The sequence below is a fragment of the Mustela putorius genome, unplaced genomic scaffold (assembly GCF_011764305.1).
Source record: "Mustela putorius furo isolate JIRA1106 unplaced genomic scaffold, ASM1176430v1.1 tig00000127_pilon_pilon_pilon, whole genome shotgun sequence".
NCBI classification, from domain to species: domain Eukaryota; kingdom Metazoa; phylum Chordata; class Mammalia; order Carnivora; family Mustelidae; genus Mustela; species Mustela putorius.
Window position 1 is genome coordinate 10,934,292 of NW_025421288.1, and position 16,789 is coordinate 10,951,080.

General features: G+C 52.7%; 1 protein-coding gene across 1 annotated transcript; it reads right to left on the reverse strand.

Moving 5' to 3' along the window:
• Positions 1-7,756: 7,756 nt before the first annotated feature.
• On the reverse strand, positions 7,757-15,737 carry GAL3ST3 (galactose-3-O-sulfotransferase 3). The gene is made up of 3 exons (XM_004769978.3): positions 15,538-15,737; positions 11,797-12,033; positions 7,757-9,490 (listed from the first exon to the last, which is right to left on the reverse strand). The coding sequence occupies exons 2-3, from the start codon at positions 11,919-11,921 to the stop codon at positions 8,320-8,322; spliced, it is 1,296 nt and encodes a 431-aa protein (XP_004770035.2). The 5' UTR covers positions 11,922-12,033; positions 15,538-15,737; the 3' UTR covers positions 7,757-8,319.
• Positions 15,738-16,789: the final 1,052 nt, after the last annotated feature.

The window sequence follows — 16,789 nt, forward strand, 5'->3', positions numbered from 1 at the left end:
ACACCAAAGAGCCTTTCTTCAAGCCAAACATAACATCATCAGACGTATAGGTTACCCGGTAAATGAGTCAAAGCAGCTTGCCCAAATATGATATATGTGGGCTCCAAAATTCAAAAGGCATACCAGACATCGCTCCACTCTCTTCTTGGTGTATGGTGGAAGGGACAGTCCCTCGTTTCTCACTTTAGAAGAGATGCCCAACATGTCCCAGACGTCTGGACCCTTACACACTTTCAGGTATGTCTAAGGCATCAAGGTGTTTGCTCTGCCCCACTTACAGCACCCAGTTAACATAATGGCTTCTGCTGAGGGTATCAGCATGGTGTTCTCTGTGTTATCGAGACTGTCAAAGTCCTCTGGACTTTGGGGTTTGCAGGAGGATGTCATAATCCAGGGTCAAGACAGTAAGATACTGTTGCAACAGATACTGATACAACAAGATACTGTGATCCTTGCTATGTAAACTCCAACAATGTCATTTCCCATACTCCTGGGAATGTAAGAGAAAGCACTTACTAGTTCAATAGCCGTAGCCAGTTGCTGGTGTTTATACTGATTTTCTGCACCAAGGATCTCAAATCTAGACTAGGAGCTGTGATTGGCATTGTCACATCATTACTTTGCTTTTCTGCTATCAAACAGGTTAAGTCATAAGAGGATATGCCCTTCTGAAATCCCAAATGGTGGCAGGAAACCAATGAGAAATTCTGCCAACTACTGAATATTAATATCACAATAAACAGCACAGATCAGAGGGCCTCAGGAATGTGACCTGGAATCTCTAAAGGCCACCAGTGTTAATTGGTCTCCATGAGTAATAATCAAATTAACATCTGAAAGGACAATGCATTTGTACAGAGTCATTTTAATGAAGCTGGAACTGCATTTCTCAGACCTCTCTTCCCTGCATAGTCCTGACTTCTTGTGGGCCACAGTGACATTTTGTGTAAGATTTGGAAAGCGTAGACGTGAAACAGGAGTCATATGAAAGACTTACAACCTGAGTGGGAAAACCCTCCTTGTTCCATTAGGAAGGTTGGTCTGGGGGCACCAGACATAGCTGTGACTTATTCACAGGGACCGTTGTTTGGGGACTCGCCTTGCTGTCCTGGGACAGCATCTGGGTCTGTAGCTCCTCCAGCTTATGCCAGATCCTTCTTCAACTTCCATCACTTCTGTTCTGGTGCATGTTTGCCTTCCTGACACTGTGCTAGCTTCTTCTGTAGGTGATCTGCATCATCGAAGTTGGAAGCTTACGTGCAGAGGGGGACAGATGTGAGTTCCGGTCCACCCTGTAAGGTCTAGCTTGCCCTCATAAATGCCAGTTGGTTCTCACTTCCCCCACTTTGCAGTCATGTCAACTGCCTGCCTGCTGTCCAGGCGGGCTCCAGCACCAGACAAAAAGACACCAGTCTTCCATAATCAGCTCTCACAATTATGTAGTCTTATCCCCACCACACATCTTTATCGCATGTAACCACTCCCGGTAATTTTGTTTCTCTGATAAAATCCTGGCTGATACTTCAATAAAAGTATCACTTTCACAGAAGTAACTTTTAAACTGTAACTTCAAAAGATACACAAACTGCCATTTTCTTTGTTAGAAGAAACTCAGAGTTCAGTCCATGTCTCTTGTCCTTTTGTGACCAAAGGTAAATAAATCAATGTCTCTGTAGATACCTTATCTTCACAAAGTGCTTATGACAGGCTTTGTTTTGTTTTGCTTCCTAGCAGTGCTGTGTGAACACAGAATCAAGAGCAGCTCCTTTGCTTGAGGAAAGAGGGGAAGGTGGTGATAGATTGAATGTAAAAATAGTCCCCTCCTTCTATCCATAATGCCCCTTGAAATGGGACTCTGCAGCATCTATTTCCCTGCCTCTTGAATCTGGATGGGTCTGGTGACTTACTTTGGCCAATAAAATGTGGCAGAAGTGATGGAGCATCTCTTGAAAGCCTCAAGAGAGTTTGTTTGTTTTCCTTTGCACTCTTGAACTCACACATGGGCAGTGAGAACAAGCCCAAATTCATCTGCTAAAGATAAGAGAGACCAAATAAGACACGGCTGAGTCATCTTGGTTGAGGTCATCCTAGACTAACCAGATCCCAGCCACCCTGCCAGCTGACCGTGGACTGTGAGTGAACAATCAAGCCCAGCCCAGATCCACAGAACCACCCAGAGGACCAATAATCTGATGAGAATCATTTTTTAAAGCCTTTATGTTTGGGGGTGGTTTGTTACAGAGCACATTGCTAACTGATGCAGGAGCACAGAAAAGGGACATTAAAGAATGGGTAGGAACTTTCCATGTGGATCAAAGGAGAAAAGGCATTGTGGGCAAAGGGAAGATCATGTGCAAAGAATGGAGGTATGAATGGCCCCTGCTTTAGGCAGCAGTGTGCGGTAAATGTTTAATACCATCTCTTCATGAGTAGTTCTGACGTGAATATTGGCTGTATATTTTCGCCTTTGTTAATGAGTAACAAACTTTTTCCATGAAGGACAAAGGAGTAAGCATCTTAGCCTTTGGTGGCCATACAGTCTCTATAGGCACTACACAACTCTGCTATTGTGCAGAATCAACCACAGAATAATAGCTGAATGAATGAATTCAGCTGTGTTCTAATAAGACTCAGTTTACAAAATCAGGTGGTGGGCCAGATTTGGCTTGCAGTTTGTTGAACCCTGGTCTAGACGATCAAAAAAAAATACATTGATTTGATGTATAGGGTTTGTTGATTTGTGGTGCAATTATTCCCACCATGGATGATTTCATGCTCCTAATGTAACAGTTGGAAGAAATGTATAGTAAAGCAGCACATCATTCTACAGGATTTCCATCAGGCAGATAGAAGAGACATAAATAACCTTAAGAGCGTAAACTATGATAAAATCTCGTAAACGGATTGGAAAGTAATGAGTTGTATTTATTAACTTTGCTCTTAATAGAATATATTTGATAAGTCTACAGAATAAATATTTTAATTTTAATTTTTAATATGATTGTATTGTGTTCAACAACTGGCTGGCAAAATTCACCATTCAAGAGCCAGTAAGAGCCAGACTTGCCATACTATTGCATTCAGGGAATGGTGTATAAAATCTAGTGTGGCCGGAACATGATGGGGGTAGAGAAGCAATTGGAGATGTAGCTGAAGAGTTGTTTGGTGGGGGATGAGGATCAGATTAGGCCAGGTGTTGTGGGCTGGTAAGGAGGGGGCGGTGTTTCAACCGGGGGATGATAAGACCAGGCTGCTTTAAGAAGGAATACCCTGGACACAGAGAGGAGACTGTGTTTGCCATGGAGAGTCCAAGGCAAGTAGATCAGCTAAGTATGGTCATGGATGTAACCATAGAAAAACTGATGTAAAGAAACTGAGGTGATAGCTTGGACCGACGCAGGTGTTGCAGGGAAGGAGATGTGGGTAGATGCCAACTAGTCAGAAGTCAGAGTCTACAGGATATAGTGACAGGAGGTGCTGGGGAAAGGGCGAGGGTCACCTTAAGGAGACACCAAGATGCTTGAGCATCTGCTTGAATGGGCTGCCAGTTCCTGAAACTGAGAATATTGGAGAAGCTAGTTTGAGAAAAAGGTGAGATGTCTGTTTTTGAACTTAATGGGTTTGATGAGTTTGGGGAACATCCAGGAGGGGAGGTCTAGGCTGGAAACAAAGTTGGGATAGAGGACCCAGGATCCTGCCTCTTGTGGCTCCAGCTCATGGGAGGGTACCCACTCCTATCTCTGCCCTGGCTCTAGGCCACGCTGGAAGCCACATCCCGTCTCTGGGACTCAGTCTTCCCATCTGTAAAGGGGTACTAGACTCTGAGTCCTTTCCCCCTCTTGCCTGAGTGCTGTGAAAAGCCTATGAGGTTTTCTGGGAGGGAGAGCAGGACGAGGAGGCTGGTCTTGTCCTGTCTTTTGCCCACTGGAGGGTGCAGGGGGATCTTTTGGAGGGGAGAGGGCGTGGGCAGCGGGGGTCCTCAGATTCCTGCAGCACTTCTGGGTCAGAGGAGCCAATCTTAGGTCTCCGAGATTGAGAAAGGGGCTGCCATTCTCACCTCCCCTCATTATCACCCTTGTCCCTTACTTCCCCTCAGCTGGATGTCCCCAGGGGCTGCCCCCGCTCCTCAGGGGCTCCTGCCCTGCAGTCCCTCCCTGCTCCTCTGACACAGCCTGAGAAGCTGCCCAATCATGTTGAAAGATCGCCAGCTTCACCTCAGGCCCCCAAAGTGCTCAGGCTCTCTACCTCTCTCTCCCACTCAAGCCTGCTCTCTGGAGGCTTCTACGAGGAGGTGCTTGAACAGACCCTACTCAGACTCCTGAGTTTGATGGGGTGGGACAATGGATTCCAATGATGGGGACTGGGGTTTGGGAGTCTGAGCGCTCTGGGTGCTGTCCCGATTCAGCCTCTCCTGGCCCGGTGAGCCTGGGCACCACACTTTTTTGTATCTCGGTTTCCTCTTCTGTGGAAAGGAGTTAAAGAGTAATACCTCCTTCACAGGGGCAGTGGAAGAGTCAGGTGAGTGAAAATACACAGGCACAGAGAAAGGCCCCCAGCCCATCGTAAGTGTTCAGAAGACGTTAGCTGGTGTCCCTGTTCTTATCCATGTGGCTTCTCCCAAGAGCCTTTGCAACTGGAGACCTTTCCCCTGCCTGCCTCAGTGACTCCTCTTCATTTACAATAGAGTCCCCACCTGGTGTGCAGACGCGCCAGCAAGGAAGGGGCTACAGACGGTGAGAGACCCGCTGTGGGGACAGCCCGGCCTCCCCTGACAGTCATCACAGCCCTTCCGTTCACTCCAGCATCCCACACAGGATGATCTCAACTTCCAAGCGGGACACTCAGGGCCTTTCTCAGCTGGCGCCCCCAATGTGCTTTTCTCATCCAGGTAGCCCAGCAATCCTGGGCTCCCAGAGGCCCCAGCTTTCTCACCTGGGAGGCATGTGTGGTTCTATCCGTCTGGAGCACTCTCCCCTGTACCTGTTCTCAGCTGGGACCTCTCTTCCTCAGGGAGCCTCTCCAGATGCCCTCAGAGTCATTTTGGCCATCTTCCTATAATCATAACCAGCCAGGCTGCTGCTTGCCCATACAGTGCCTTTGGGCAAGGAAGGAAAAAAGCACCCTTACCTCAAAATGGTTTTCTTCTATCTGCCAGTAAACCCTTGGAATAGATGTGCTGACCTGTAGCACTTACAACACGGAGGGTGTCTGTCCTGGTGGAGCCCTGATGACACCAGACCTGCTACTTTGGGAACATTTCCACACACTAGGCACTGTGCCCAGTGCCTTATCTCCAATACTGTCACAGAGTTCAGGACAGAAATGATTCCTTTTTTGTTATGTTTGTTTTGAGAATGGTTCATTTTCTTTTCTTTTTTTTTTTTTAAAGATTTTATTTATTTATTGGACAGAGAGAGAGAGATCACAAGCAGGCAGGGCAGCAGGCAGAGAGAGAGGGGGAAGCAGGCTCCCCACTGACCAGAGAGCCTGATGCGGGGCTCAATCCCAGGACCCTGAGATCATGACCTGAGCCAAAGACAGAGGCTTAACCCACTGAGCCACCCAGGTGCCCCTGAATGGTTCTTTTTTCATAGGTGAGAAAAGTGAGACTCAAAGGCTAAGACCAAGGTCATGTAACCAGTAGGTGGCAGAGTCATGGATGCAAGTCATGGATGCAAGTAATTGCTTTCATTAAGTCATTGTCACCCAGGTAACTACTTCCACATCTGTCCCAGACTTTATTGTGAGCTCCTTGAGGCGGCGACCACACTCCACCCACTACCCAGCTCTGGAAAGGTATAGAGTGGGCACAGAGTGGACAGCAGCACATGCGTGTTGGAAGAAGCCTCTTTGCAAGGCACTGGGGACCCAGAAGCTGGAGTCTGTTTCCCTGTAGCTGAAGCTGGAGGTTCCCTGTAGCTGAAGCTGGAGGTATTTGAACCAAGGAGCCCCAGAGTCCACTCCCCGTCCCCCACCCCACACCCCCTGCCTCTTAGTCACTGAAGGCTAATATTTGGTTTGGTGGCTACTTAGGGTCTTTCTTTGCTTCTGCAGAGAAACCCTGTCCCAGGCCCTAATGATTCCAGAGGATTCCAGTTAATTCTTGAATCCAGATTTTTCTGAGTCCAGAATTGTGCTCTCTGCTGAAGTGGGGCAAAGTTTATAAAAGAAGGCCCACTAGCCGGGGGAGCTAGGAAAGCAGGAGAGGCCTATCAAGGCAGATCTTTATTTTTTCCTTAAAGATTCTACTTATTTATTTAACAGAGAGAGAGAGCACAAGCAGAGGGAGAAGCAGGCTCCCCACTGAGCAAGGAGCCTGATGTGAGGCTCAATCTCAGGACTCTGGGACCATGATCTGAGCCGCAGCCAGACGCTTAACCAACTGAGTCACTCAGTCACCCCTATCAAGGCAGAACTTAAAGGCAAGTCTGAGTTTTCCAGGAGGACCCAGGACAAGGTGAAGGATGTTCTTGGCCAAGGTATGACTAGAGGCTAGGCCTGGAGGAGGGCAGTGGCAGACAGACATCTTGGCCAGGGGGGCCAGCACTTGCTTTTCTTTGGATAGATGACTTTGAGTCTAGTACAATTCTTTACTGCCGCTTAACACCAGAAACCTAATTACGACTTTGTGCATCTCTAATTACGCCTTTTGCCTTTTTCAGACCTTTACTGGTAAAAAGTGGGGTGCTATAAAAATAGCCTCTCTTCCAGCCCAGAGACTGTCATCCAAGCTGTCAACTAACCATTGAAATCTCCATCGTAGAAACAGGTTTCTGTTAAAAATAAAATAAAGAGAAGCCGACAGTGATGCTGTGGTTTCTTCACTTTACATTCTTTTAGGGCAAGGTCCTGGAAGTCAGCCTAGCCTAAGGCATGGGAACTTCTTTATTCAAACGGCAGTATGACTCAGAAGCTACAGTCTGAATTAAAGTCCTGGCTGTGTGACCCCGAGTGTCACTTCATCTGTCCAAGTTTCAGTTCCATTACCCCTAGATGGTGCTCATCTCCTAATTTAATGTATGTAAAGCCCTTAAACAGTGGCTGGTACACAGCAGACTCTGTTAGTTGTTATTTTTATTACTTCTCCAGATATGTCAACATAGCTCTGAATAAAGTAACAAACAGTCCTGATTCTCTGCTAGTTTTGAGAGTTTCATTTGCAAGTGCTGGATGTCCTGCTGTGCTCAAGAACACTGGGGGGCAGGGAATGGTCCTCATCGGAGTCAGGGTGTCTTCTCCTTGTGGGAAAGGCCAGAGGTGAAGCTGGCGACTCAGAAGGGGGCCGGGGAATTGAGCACCTCCTTATCGGATAGGATTGTCCATCCAGCCTCTCCCTGCTCAGCCGGAGCTGGTTTCCCTCCCCCCAGCTCTGGTCCTTCCTTCAGTGTTCAGGTCCTGCTCCAATTCCAACGTCTCACTGTGCGCCCCAGGAGCTCCATGAACCCTACCTGCCTTGTTCACCCACGTCCCCGAGTTGGAGATAATGCTCCATAAATGAGGCTGAATTGAATGAAAAGGGACGATTTAGATTTTCTCAAAGGGAAAGAGTGGAGCTGAGGGGGCCAGTCTGCATGGGGAAGCCCAGTCAGTCAAGGGGGTGCTAATGAGAGTTGTGAGCCCCTGGGAAGGGCAGTGGAGGAGGCTGATTGAGGCTGGGCCCGGTTCCTCGTGGTGACAGGCACAGCGGCTATTTTGGGGCATCGGCCTCATTCTCAAACGTGGGATATCTGGTTTTCAATGACTGACATACAACCTATGCCTTTTAAAGATATTTTATTAAAAAAAAAAAAAAAAGTAAAATCAACCAAACAAAAAGCCCAACCCAAGAACTCTTGGTTCTGGAGTCTGGGAGCAGCTTAGGTCTGTGGGGAGGGTGGAACCTGGAAGACAGATGGTGTGGGGGGTCTCTGATCCCCAGGGAGGAAGAGCAGGAGTCCCGGGAAGCTGACAGGCCAAGCAGCCCTTCCCAAGGCTCAGCCCCCCTCTGCGTGAGGCCTGGGCTCACCCACTTAGAAAAGACTGGTCAGGGCGGAGGGCTCAACCCACAGAAAAAGGCAGGGTGGGCAGTTCCGGACAGGTTCCAGACCTCTGGTTAAAGTCACCAACCGGTCAGGAAGGAGAAAAGGGTTGGCCCGGGGCTCGATCGGGCCTATCAGCACCCTCCACGAAGGCGGGGTTCAAGTCACCCTGGGGAGGCAGGCCCAGATTGGGAGATGCTGCCTCAAGGACTGAGCAGTAGGGGCCCTGACGAGGCAGGAGCTGCGGGCAGTGCCAGGCAGGACTCCCCGTGGGCAGGGTAGGACGGAGACACTGGAGAGCTCAGTGGCCAGGGGGGCCGCGGGGTAGCGCCCGGATGGGCCGGGGCGGAGGATTGTCCAGGACCGGTTCGGGCCGGGCCCGCACGCCGCCCCGGCGCTTCTGCTTGCGCAGCAGGTAGCTCGAGTACTGCACCTCGGGCATGGCCAGCTTGAGGCAGGCCTCGGTGGCCGGCCCGGCGCCGCCGCTGGGCAGGTCGTAGCCCATGATGTCCACCTTGCGGCTGGGCTGCCACGGCTGCAGCTGCTTGGTGCGGATCTGCGCGGCGGGCCGCAGCACGGGCTCCTCGCCGAAGCAGCGCCGCAGCAGGCGCTCCCGGGCCTCGCGCAGCTCCCGCGCCTCGCGCTCCACGCAGGCTCGGCCGGCGCTCGCCACGCGGCGCCAGAACGTGGCGTTGAAGTGGTCGTAGAGGCCCGCGTCGAGCGCGTTCCAGGCGCGCGCGGCCCGCGCGAGCGCCGCGGGGATGGCGGCGAGGCGCGAGCTGGCGGCGCGCGCGTTCAGCTTGGCGTAGAGCACGTCGTCCAGGTCCCAGGCCAGGAGCCGCCGCAGCAGCACCAGCGACTCGTCGAAGTACTCGGCGATCATGACGAGCGAGAAGACCTCTTCCACCTGACGGATGAGGCCCGCCAGGTAGGCGGCGTCGTCGCGCGGGCTGCGCTCGTTGTCGCCGCCCAGGTCGTAGGCCAACGTGTTGTGCGCGAACATGGCGAAGTGCTCGCCCGCGCGGTAGTAGGCCTCGGGCGCGCGCAGGAAGGCCTCGAGCGACGCGTTGGGCACGCGCCGGAAGGCCGGGCAGTACTGGTTGTAGTAGCTGAACAGCGACTCGAACATGGCGGCCGGCTCGCGCAGGATGGTGACGTAGACGGTGCCGGGCGGCATGAGGCGCTCGAGCTCCGCGCGGTCGAAGCGCAGGTGGCTGGCCAGCACGTGCGGTGGCCGCGTGGCTGGGTGCACGAAGTGTGCCGAGAAGTTGCGCGGGTAGCAGAACTGGTGCTCGCAGCTCGGGTGCGGCAGGGCCACCGTCAGGTTGTGGCGCTCGGCGAAGCGGAACAGGATGTTCTGGACGGTGGTGCCTGCAGTCTTGTGCGTCTTGAGGAAGGCCACGGTCATGTGCTTGGGGCGGGGCGGTGAGTCCCGCAGAGGCGGGCAGCTCAGAGGAAACAGCTTGGGGTACCTGTCAAGTCCGGGGTGGGGGGAGTGTGCGGGGAGGGGGGGGGAGGAAGTGTGTGAGGGGCGCGTCTCGACCCCTGCCCCTCCCCCAGGACGGTAAGATGGGCCACAGGCACGGACCAGTAGAGGGTGTGGCAGGCAGCCTCTAAGATGACTCCCAGTGATCCCTGCTGGCCTCTGGTATTCACTCTCTTGTGCATTTCCCTCCCCCTGAGTGTGAGCAGGATTTACTGTTGCCACTAGGGAACAGAATAGGTAGAAATGAAGGTAGAAATGTCACTCGTGAGGTTACATTAGAAGGACTATGGCTTCAATGGGGCGCCTGGGTGGCTCAGTGGATTAAACTTCTGCCTTCGGCAGAGGTCATGATCCCAGCCAGGGTCCTGGGATCGAGCCCCGCATTGGGCTCTCTGCTCAGCAGGGAGTCCGCTTCCCCGTCTCCCTTCTCTGCCTGCTTCTCTGCCTACTTTGATCTCTGTCAAATAAATAAATAAAATCTTAACAAAATAATAAAGACTATGGCTTCTATCTTGGTGTCTCTCCTCTCTCTCTCTGGGATAACTCAGGCAGGGAGAAGCAAGCTGCCGTTCTGTGAGCAGCCCTGTGTGGAGGTACCAGGTGGCAACAGTCCAGGAGGTACTGGGCCCTCAGTCTGTCAGCCTGCTTGAAGAACTCAAAGCTGCCAGCAACCACATGAGGGCGATGGGAAGGGGAGCACTTCCGGTCAGACCTTCAGATGAGACTGCACCCTCAGCAGCCAGCTTGATTGCAACTCCCGGTGACCCTGAGCCACAGATCCCCAGCTAAGCCACACGTGGATGCCTGACCCATAGGAGCAAGACAGTAAATGTTTGATGTGTTGAAAACCTAGGTTTTGAGGTAATTTGGCTACACAGAAATAAGATAACGAATATAAGGACAGAGGCCCTTGGAGATCCTTGAGAAAGTCTACTCTACACACGAAGAAACTGAGGACCAGAAGAAAATTCATTTACGTTTTCTGGCAACTCAGATAAAGTCACTATATTCTCTTGTTCTCTGTCTTCTTTTTCACTTTTACTCTTTCTCTGGCTCCTCATGGAGGAGGAGTCCCCACAGCATGGGCTTTGAGACAACCTATTTGCTATATGATTCTGTTGTGTTCCCTGGAGCCTCGTTCATTCAGCCAACAAATTTTCTTTTGAGCATCTGTTATGTGCCAGACACTATTCTAGGCTCAGGAATTTTGCTAGTATGAAAAACGGAGAATACTCTTAGCCTTCATGAAGCTTTCATTTCTGTTTCCTTGTTCCTGCAACAAAGGTGTTGGGGATTACAGATGGCCCGTAAGTTCCCTTCAGACTCTGAGTTACTCTCATTTCTTTTCTAGCCTCGCCATCGTGTAATGAGGACTACTCTAAGCACCCTTGAGAACACCACTGAGCTTTCCTAATCTGTGGTCGGTTTGGGCTCAGGGTAATATCTACCCAGATGCCCCTCTTGAAGACCAGCAAATCCTCCAACAAGGAGAACTGAGCCCATTCACACCTTTCTCAAGGGCAGGTCATGTAGGAAATGGGAAAGTTGAGGTCCTGAAGAGTGCAGGGATTTGCCGGGTTCACAGAGCCAGGAGTAGGGCAAGGGGTCCTATTCATTGTCACATGGTATCCTGTATCAGGATGGCTGACTGGGTCGCCCATGTCTTCGTTCCCATTCTATAGACTAGGAAACAGGCTCAGAGAACAAGGGGATTTGCCCAGCACAGCAGAAACAATGAGAACTTGTCTGCAGTCCTTTGGGGGAGGCACTCAGACTATGATGCCGTGGGAAGGACTTGGACTGGATTAGAACCCCAGTTTAGTCACTGACTAACTCTGTGCTTTCAAGCAACCTTTCAGTGAAGACCAGTGCCTGCCCAGGGAGGTTGTGTGGATCTAAAGAGAACGTATAGAGGGTGCCTGGGTGGCTCAGTGGGTTAAAGCCTCTGCCTTCGGCTCAGGTCATAATCCCAGGGTTCTGGGAACGAGCACCGCATCAGGCTCTCTGCTCAGCGAGAAGCCTGCTTCCTCCTCTCTTTCTGCCTGCCTCTGCCTACTTATGATCTCTCTCTCTCTCTGTCAAGTAAATAAATAAAATCTTTAAAACAAATAAAAATAAAGAGAATGTATAGAAAGCACTTTTAGAATAGAGTGAAGGAGCAAAGTGCAGCAGAAGACAGACTCTTTTGGCAGATAGAAGGAATGGGAAGGGAAGGTCCCAATTCTGTTGCCAACCAGGCAAGAATGCAACTTGCCTGTGTCCCGCCAGCATGCCCAGGCCCCACCCCCTTACCAGCTGAGCTGTGCCCCCTGGTGGATGAGGAGGCTTACGGTGCTGCATCCTAGCACCAGCAGCAGGATTTTCCTTCGGCTCATCATCTTGGTGGCCAGCTGCATGTGCTGGAGGATGGGGGGCATGATGGGGTACCCACCCCTGGACCAGCCAGGGCCTCGCTATCCAGGACTCCCTTCGCCGGCACTCATGGGGGCTCCTGGGGCTCTGGTAGCAGGGCCAGTATTCCTGAGAGGCCTGGCAGAAGAAGGAGGCAAACAGGTTTGCGGCAGGCAGAGGAGATGGGCTGTGCGCCCCAGCAGGACTGCTGCAAAGAAGAGCTCCAGAGGGTGGGGTGAACGGAGAAGCCGGAGAAGATCGGATTCCTACCTCCCATTACCAAGACCCTATCTCCACCCTGCGCCAGATAACTTAGTCTTGGGTGGAATTACAGGCTCGGGGGTGTGGCCAGCCCTTCAAGCTGTAGCCACTCCTCCCTTGAGCCCCGGGCTTGGCTTTCCTGCCTGGGCCCTAATTTGTCTTTGTCTTGTGGTCATTTGTATCTATCTCCCTAGTAGGCTTACCTTAGCACCAGAGCTTGGGTTAAAGCACAGAAGTCTCAATTCAAGGTTTCCCTCCTCCAGGGCTCCTTGCCTGACTGCTTCAGCCAAGAGCTCGTCTTGACTCCCCAGAGCCTGAACTCAGAAGACACTGACTAGACCTGTAGTTTCTTGAGTCTCTTGACACGGGCAAGGGATTACTACTGTGGGCTTACAACATGTACTACACTCTTACATACTTCCATTTAATTCCCATCACCCTCTAACATAGGTGTGATTCCCCATTTTGCAGACAAGGAAACTGAGTCTCTAAGTGATGGTGCTACTTGTCCCATGGTACACAGCTGTTGGCAGAATCAGGATTCAGACCTGCTCTTTCTGGTTTCAAAACCCATCCCCCTTGGTGTTATGTGTGCTGCTTCCACAGAGAACTGATTTCCCCATCCCTGTTCTAGACTCTGGCAGTTCTGCCTGCTTCTGAGCCCTGAGCCTTCCTTGCTGGGCACCTGCCCTGAGGACCCAAGACCAATAAATCCATGAGGGAGAGAAAGGAAGGACTTGAAATCCCAGAACCTTATCTGGATTTCATCCCCAGACACCTGAAACCCTGGCCACCCATCCGCTGACTCTGAAGGGAGAGGTGCCTGGCCAAGGCCATGACATGGCAGCCTAGGAGAGGGGTGGGAGTGTGGGGGATACAGAGGCAGTCCTGCTTGTTGTCCTGCAGAGACTCTCCAGGAGAAGGTGGGCCTATCCCAGGTGAGTGGCAGGAGTGAGAGGCAGAAGTGAGAGTGAGGGCCTGGTTTCCGGCCAGGCACCTGTCCCCACACGAATGCCTTGGCTCAAGGACAGCCCAGCCCTTGGCAACACTAGTGGAAAGTCAGCTTCGGCAACAATGCCTGTCCCCCCCCCCCACTAGGGTAGGGTCTCTATCTCAGGGGCCTTGGTCTCCAGGTCTGGGTTCAGGTTCAGCCTTACATACACACCTCTTGAAAGGGGAGAATGAGCCGGGAACTCTACGGGCATTTGCACGTATATGGAACTAGGACACCTGGGTCCCAGGAGGGATGAGGTAATGTAAAAACTTTTGACCATCACTTTCCCCTGGGGCTTGGAGCTTGGTTTCCAGTCCCTCTTCTTTACGGCTACCTCCCCCCGGCCCCTCATTAATCCTGGATTACATTTAAACCTGTTTGGGTAGAAAGATGTCCTGGTTATGCCTTTCTTTTTTTTCCAGGCCCCATCACCTTGTTTCCTCCACCAGCCTGCAGACAGACTTAATCTGCCTGGAGCCAAGGGAGGTGAAGGGTACAGCCACAGAGGGCCAATCAAGGGCAGAGCAGAGAAAGCCTCACGGCCTGCTGTGTTTTCAAGGATTGCTGGGGGCAGAGGAGGGCTGGCTTTGCCTGAGTAAGGAAGGCCGCAAGAGCAAGTCAGAGCTGATAGCCTCTGCCACTCATCCTGCCTTGAGGATTTGGTGACAAGGTGGGAGTTTCTCGAGAAGGCAGAGTTGGGGGGGGGGGTGTCAACCTATTCTCATCTGTGATACACTTACTAAAACTACCCTATTTTCAGTGGACTCACTGGGTCACCCAAGGAGGTCAAGCCTGGAGGGAGCTACACTGGGACTTTCCCTGGGGAATGCTTCAACCAGGCCACACAGAGGAGGAGGACAGAGTGCCAGGTGGTCCTCTCCATCCCACTCCCATCCATGGCTTAGCCCTGGGGACCCAGCCAGCCAGACTCCAGGCTGAGGTCCAGCTTGGAATAGGGAATCATCAGCACTCCCTGGACACCAGCCCTCCAGGGTAGGCACCAGTTTCTGCTTGGCCACCATCAGTGACAGGATGCTCACCACCTTCAGATACATCCTGGTCCATTTCTGAGCAGCCTTGGCTGTCCCAAAGTTGTTTCTGGGACAGCGAGGATCAGCCCACCACCGTTAATGCCCTCCTCAGCTTGCCTCTTCCACCTTCCACTCCTCACAATTGCTAGTGCTGCCCTCCTAGACCACATGGGTCATTTTTCTCCATGACAGACCTTCAGGTATTTGAAAGCAGCAACCTTGTCTCCTCTGGGTGGGCACTCGGCCAGGCTAAACATTCCAGGTCCTGAGAGAGGGTGCTGCTTGGACACTGGAGGAGGCCTCCCTTCCCTTGGCAAGTTCTCTCCATGATGCTGCCTATGGAGCTGGAGTCTGAGCACTGGCATCCAGGGAAGGGGGCTGGTTGGGGCTGGATTTAACCTCTGTAATCTCCAGGCTGGCACGGGGTGGGTGGTGGTCTCCTGCGGTCCTGGCTCCAGCCCACTGCATGCTTCAAACTACTCCCTCTGCATCCCCTGTGTCTTCTCCATAGAGAGTTTTCCCCAGCCGTCCCAGACAGGTCAGGATGCCCAGCCTCATCAGAATATCAGTGCTAATTTTAGTCAGAAAAATTTACCTCAGGCTGCTGCCTGGTTTTGCAAATTGCTTTCCTTTCTCCAGGGAACCAAAGGGGGAAAAAATGGTCTAGCTAGCCAGAGCTTTGAAAACTGGCCTGGACACCCACCCACTCCCAAATGAGCCCTTTTCTCTCTCCATCCCAGCCCTAGGGCCAATATGGGTGCTTTTAGAGGAGGAGGGTGTCCTGGCCTGGACCACCAGACCTGACCGTTGGATGACCTGGAGACTCCATCCTTCCTTAAGGATGGCACAGCCCAGTGAGTAGGGAGGGAAACAGTCCAGGGCACTAGAAAGGAAGGGGCCAAGGACTCAGGGGGTTGCATGTAAGTGGCCCAGGAGATCATATTATCTTTCCACCTCTCTCTCTTTTCCTTCCTTTTTCCTCCCAGCCCGCTGCCAGGTCCCCCTTGTCCCCTCTCCCTGCCACCCACTCCCACGGCATCCCTGTCTCCGAATTCCCCTCATCCCCCTCTCTCCATCACTATGGCCCCTCCAGTCCCCATCCCCTCAATTTCATCCCCCACCTACTCCAGAGATCCCGTCACCAGGATCTGGTCACCATAGGGGATAGGCCAGATTCCCCCTCTCACCCCGGGCCTCCCTCGCTCTCCAGGGGGCAGAGCGCGCGCCCCCCCCCCCCCATGCACTCCGGGCACTAGGCCCCCACGACACCCTCCCGCCCACCCTCGAGCTCCGATCTCTGTCCTGATCCGGTCCACCTCCGTCCCCCAGCCCCACGCAGGCCACTGCAGTACTCACGCCGCGGGCTCTGCCTCCGACCCGGGTGGGGGGTGGTCGCCGCTATCTCCCAAACCTTGTCCCGAAATCCAATGCGAATCGGAGCGCGCCGGGGGCCCTGAGCACCGAGTGCCGGTTCGCTCGCCTCTCCGCGCCTGGATGGGATCAGGTGGCGGCTCCGCTCTTCTCCGCTCAGCCCGCCGCCCGCCCCCCATCGCACACCGGAGGCGGGGCGGGGGCGGGGGCCCGGCAGCCGAGAGCGGAGGGGGAAGGGAAGGGAAGCGGGAAGGGGAGGGGGCAGCTCTGACTCGTGGACTGCCCAGGAACAATCTCCGTGTGACCTTTTTGGATGCGGGTATCAGCTGGCAACCTTACAGAGACTGGACACCCATGTGGTCAGCTCCTTGCCCTCACTCTACAGAAGGGGAAACTGAGGCCCAGAAGGTCTCTGGATACTCTGACATTGATGGACATTCCTGGCTGCACAGGCTGACCTTGGGCTGGTGGGTCCTGGGGGAGTTAGAGACACAGGTACTTCTACAAGCACCCACATGCTCCTTCTCCTCTGCCCACCTCCAGTAGAGAAGCACAGCTCCAGCTGGGGGCTGGTCCCATTCTGCCCTGGCATTCCTGGGGACACTTTCCTTCCAGCTCCTGAGGCAGTCCCCTGCTGCTGACCTACTCCTTCTCTCCAGCAGGACTCCGGACCCACTCACTCCTGACCAGAGCTTTAGCACTTTGTTTTGGGAAATTAAAGAACCCAAGTTCAGCCCTTGTTGAACTTAATTAAGTCCCAGAGTCAAGAGCCAGTCCCTGTGCCTGAATACTTTCAGCTCTCCAATAGAGAGGTGTTCTTGGAGTTGCAGAGATGATACATGTGAAGGTTCTGTGTAAATTCCCATGGGTGTGTGTGTGTGTGTGTTGGGGGGGGTGCTCCTGAATTTTCTGCCTTCTTAGGCCTTAGTTCCTACCCCCTGGGAGACGGGCAGCAATACCTCGCGGGGGCCAGACATCAGTGGCTCCACATGTAATTCATTGGTTCTCACGGACCCCTGCTTTCTCCTCCCCTCTTAGCTGAGTATAGCAAGGATGCTGGAGCTGGGATAGCAGCCCAAACCAGGACTGGAAAGGATTGGATTCCATTCCAGTCCCACACAGGTAGCTATTGTATGAGGGTCCTTGTTAAGAGGTAGAAGGGAATGGGGGCTCTTGCAGTCAGGAGAAATGCTTGTGGTCCCAGTTTGGCCTCTTGGGAATGTCAGCTTCTCTCTGC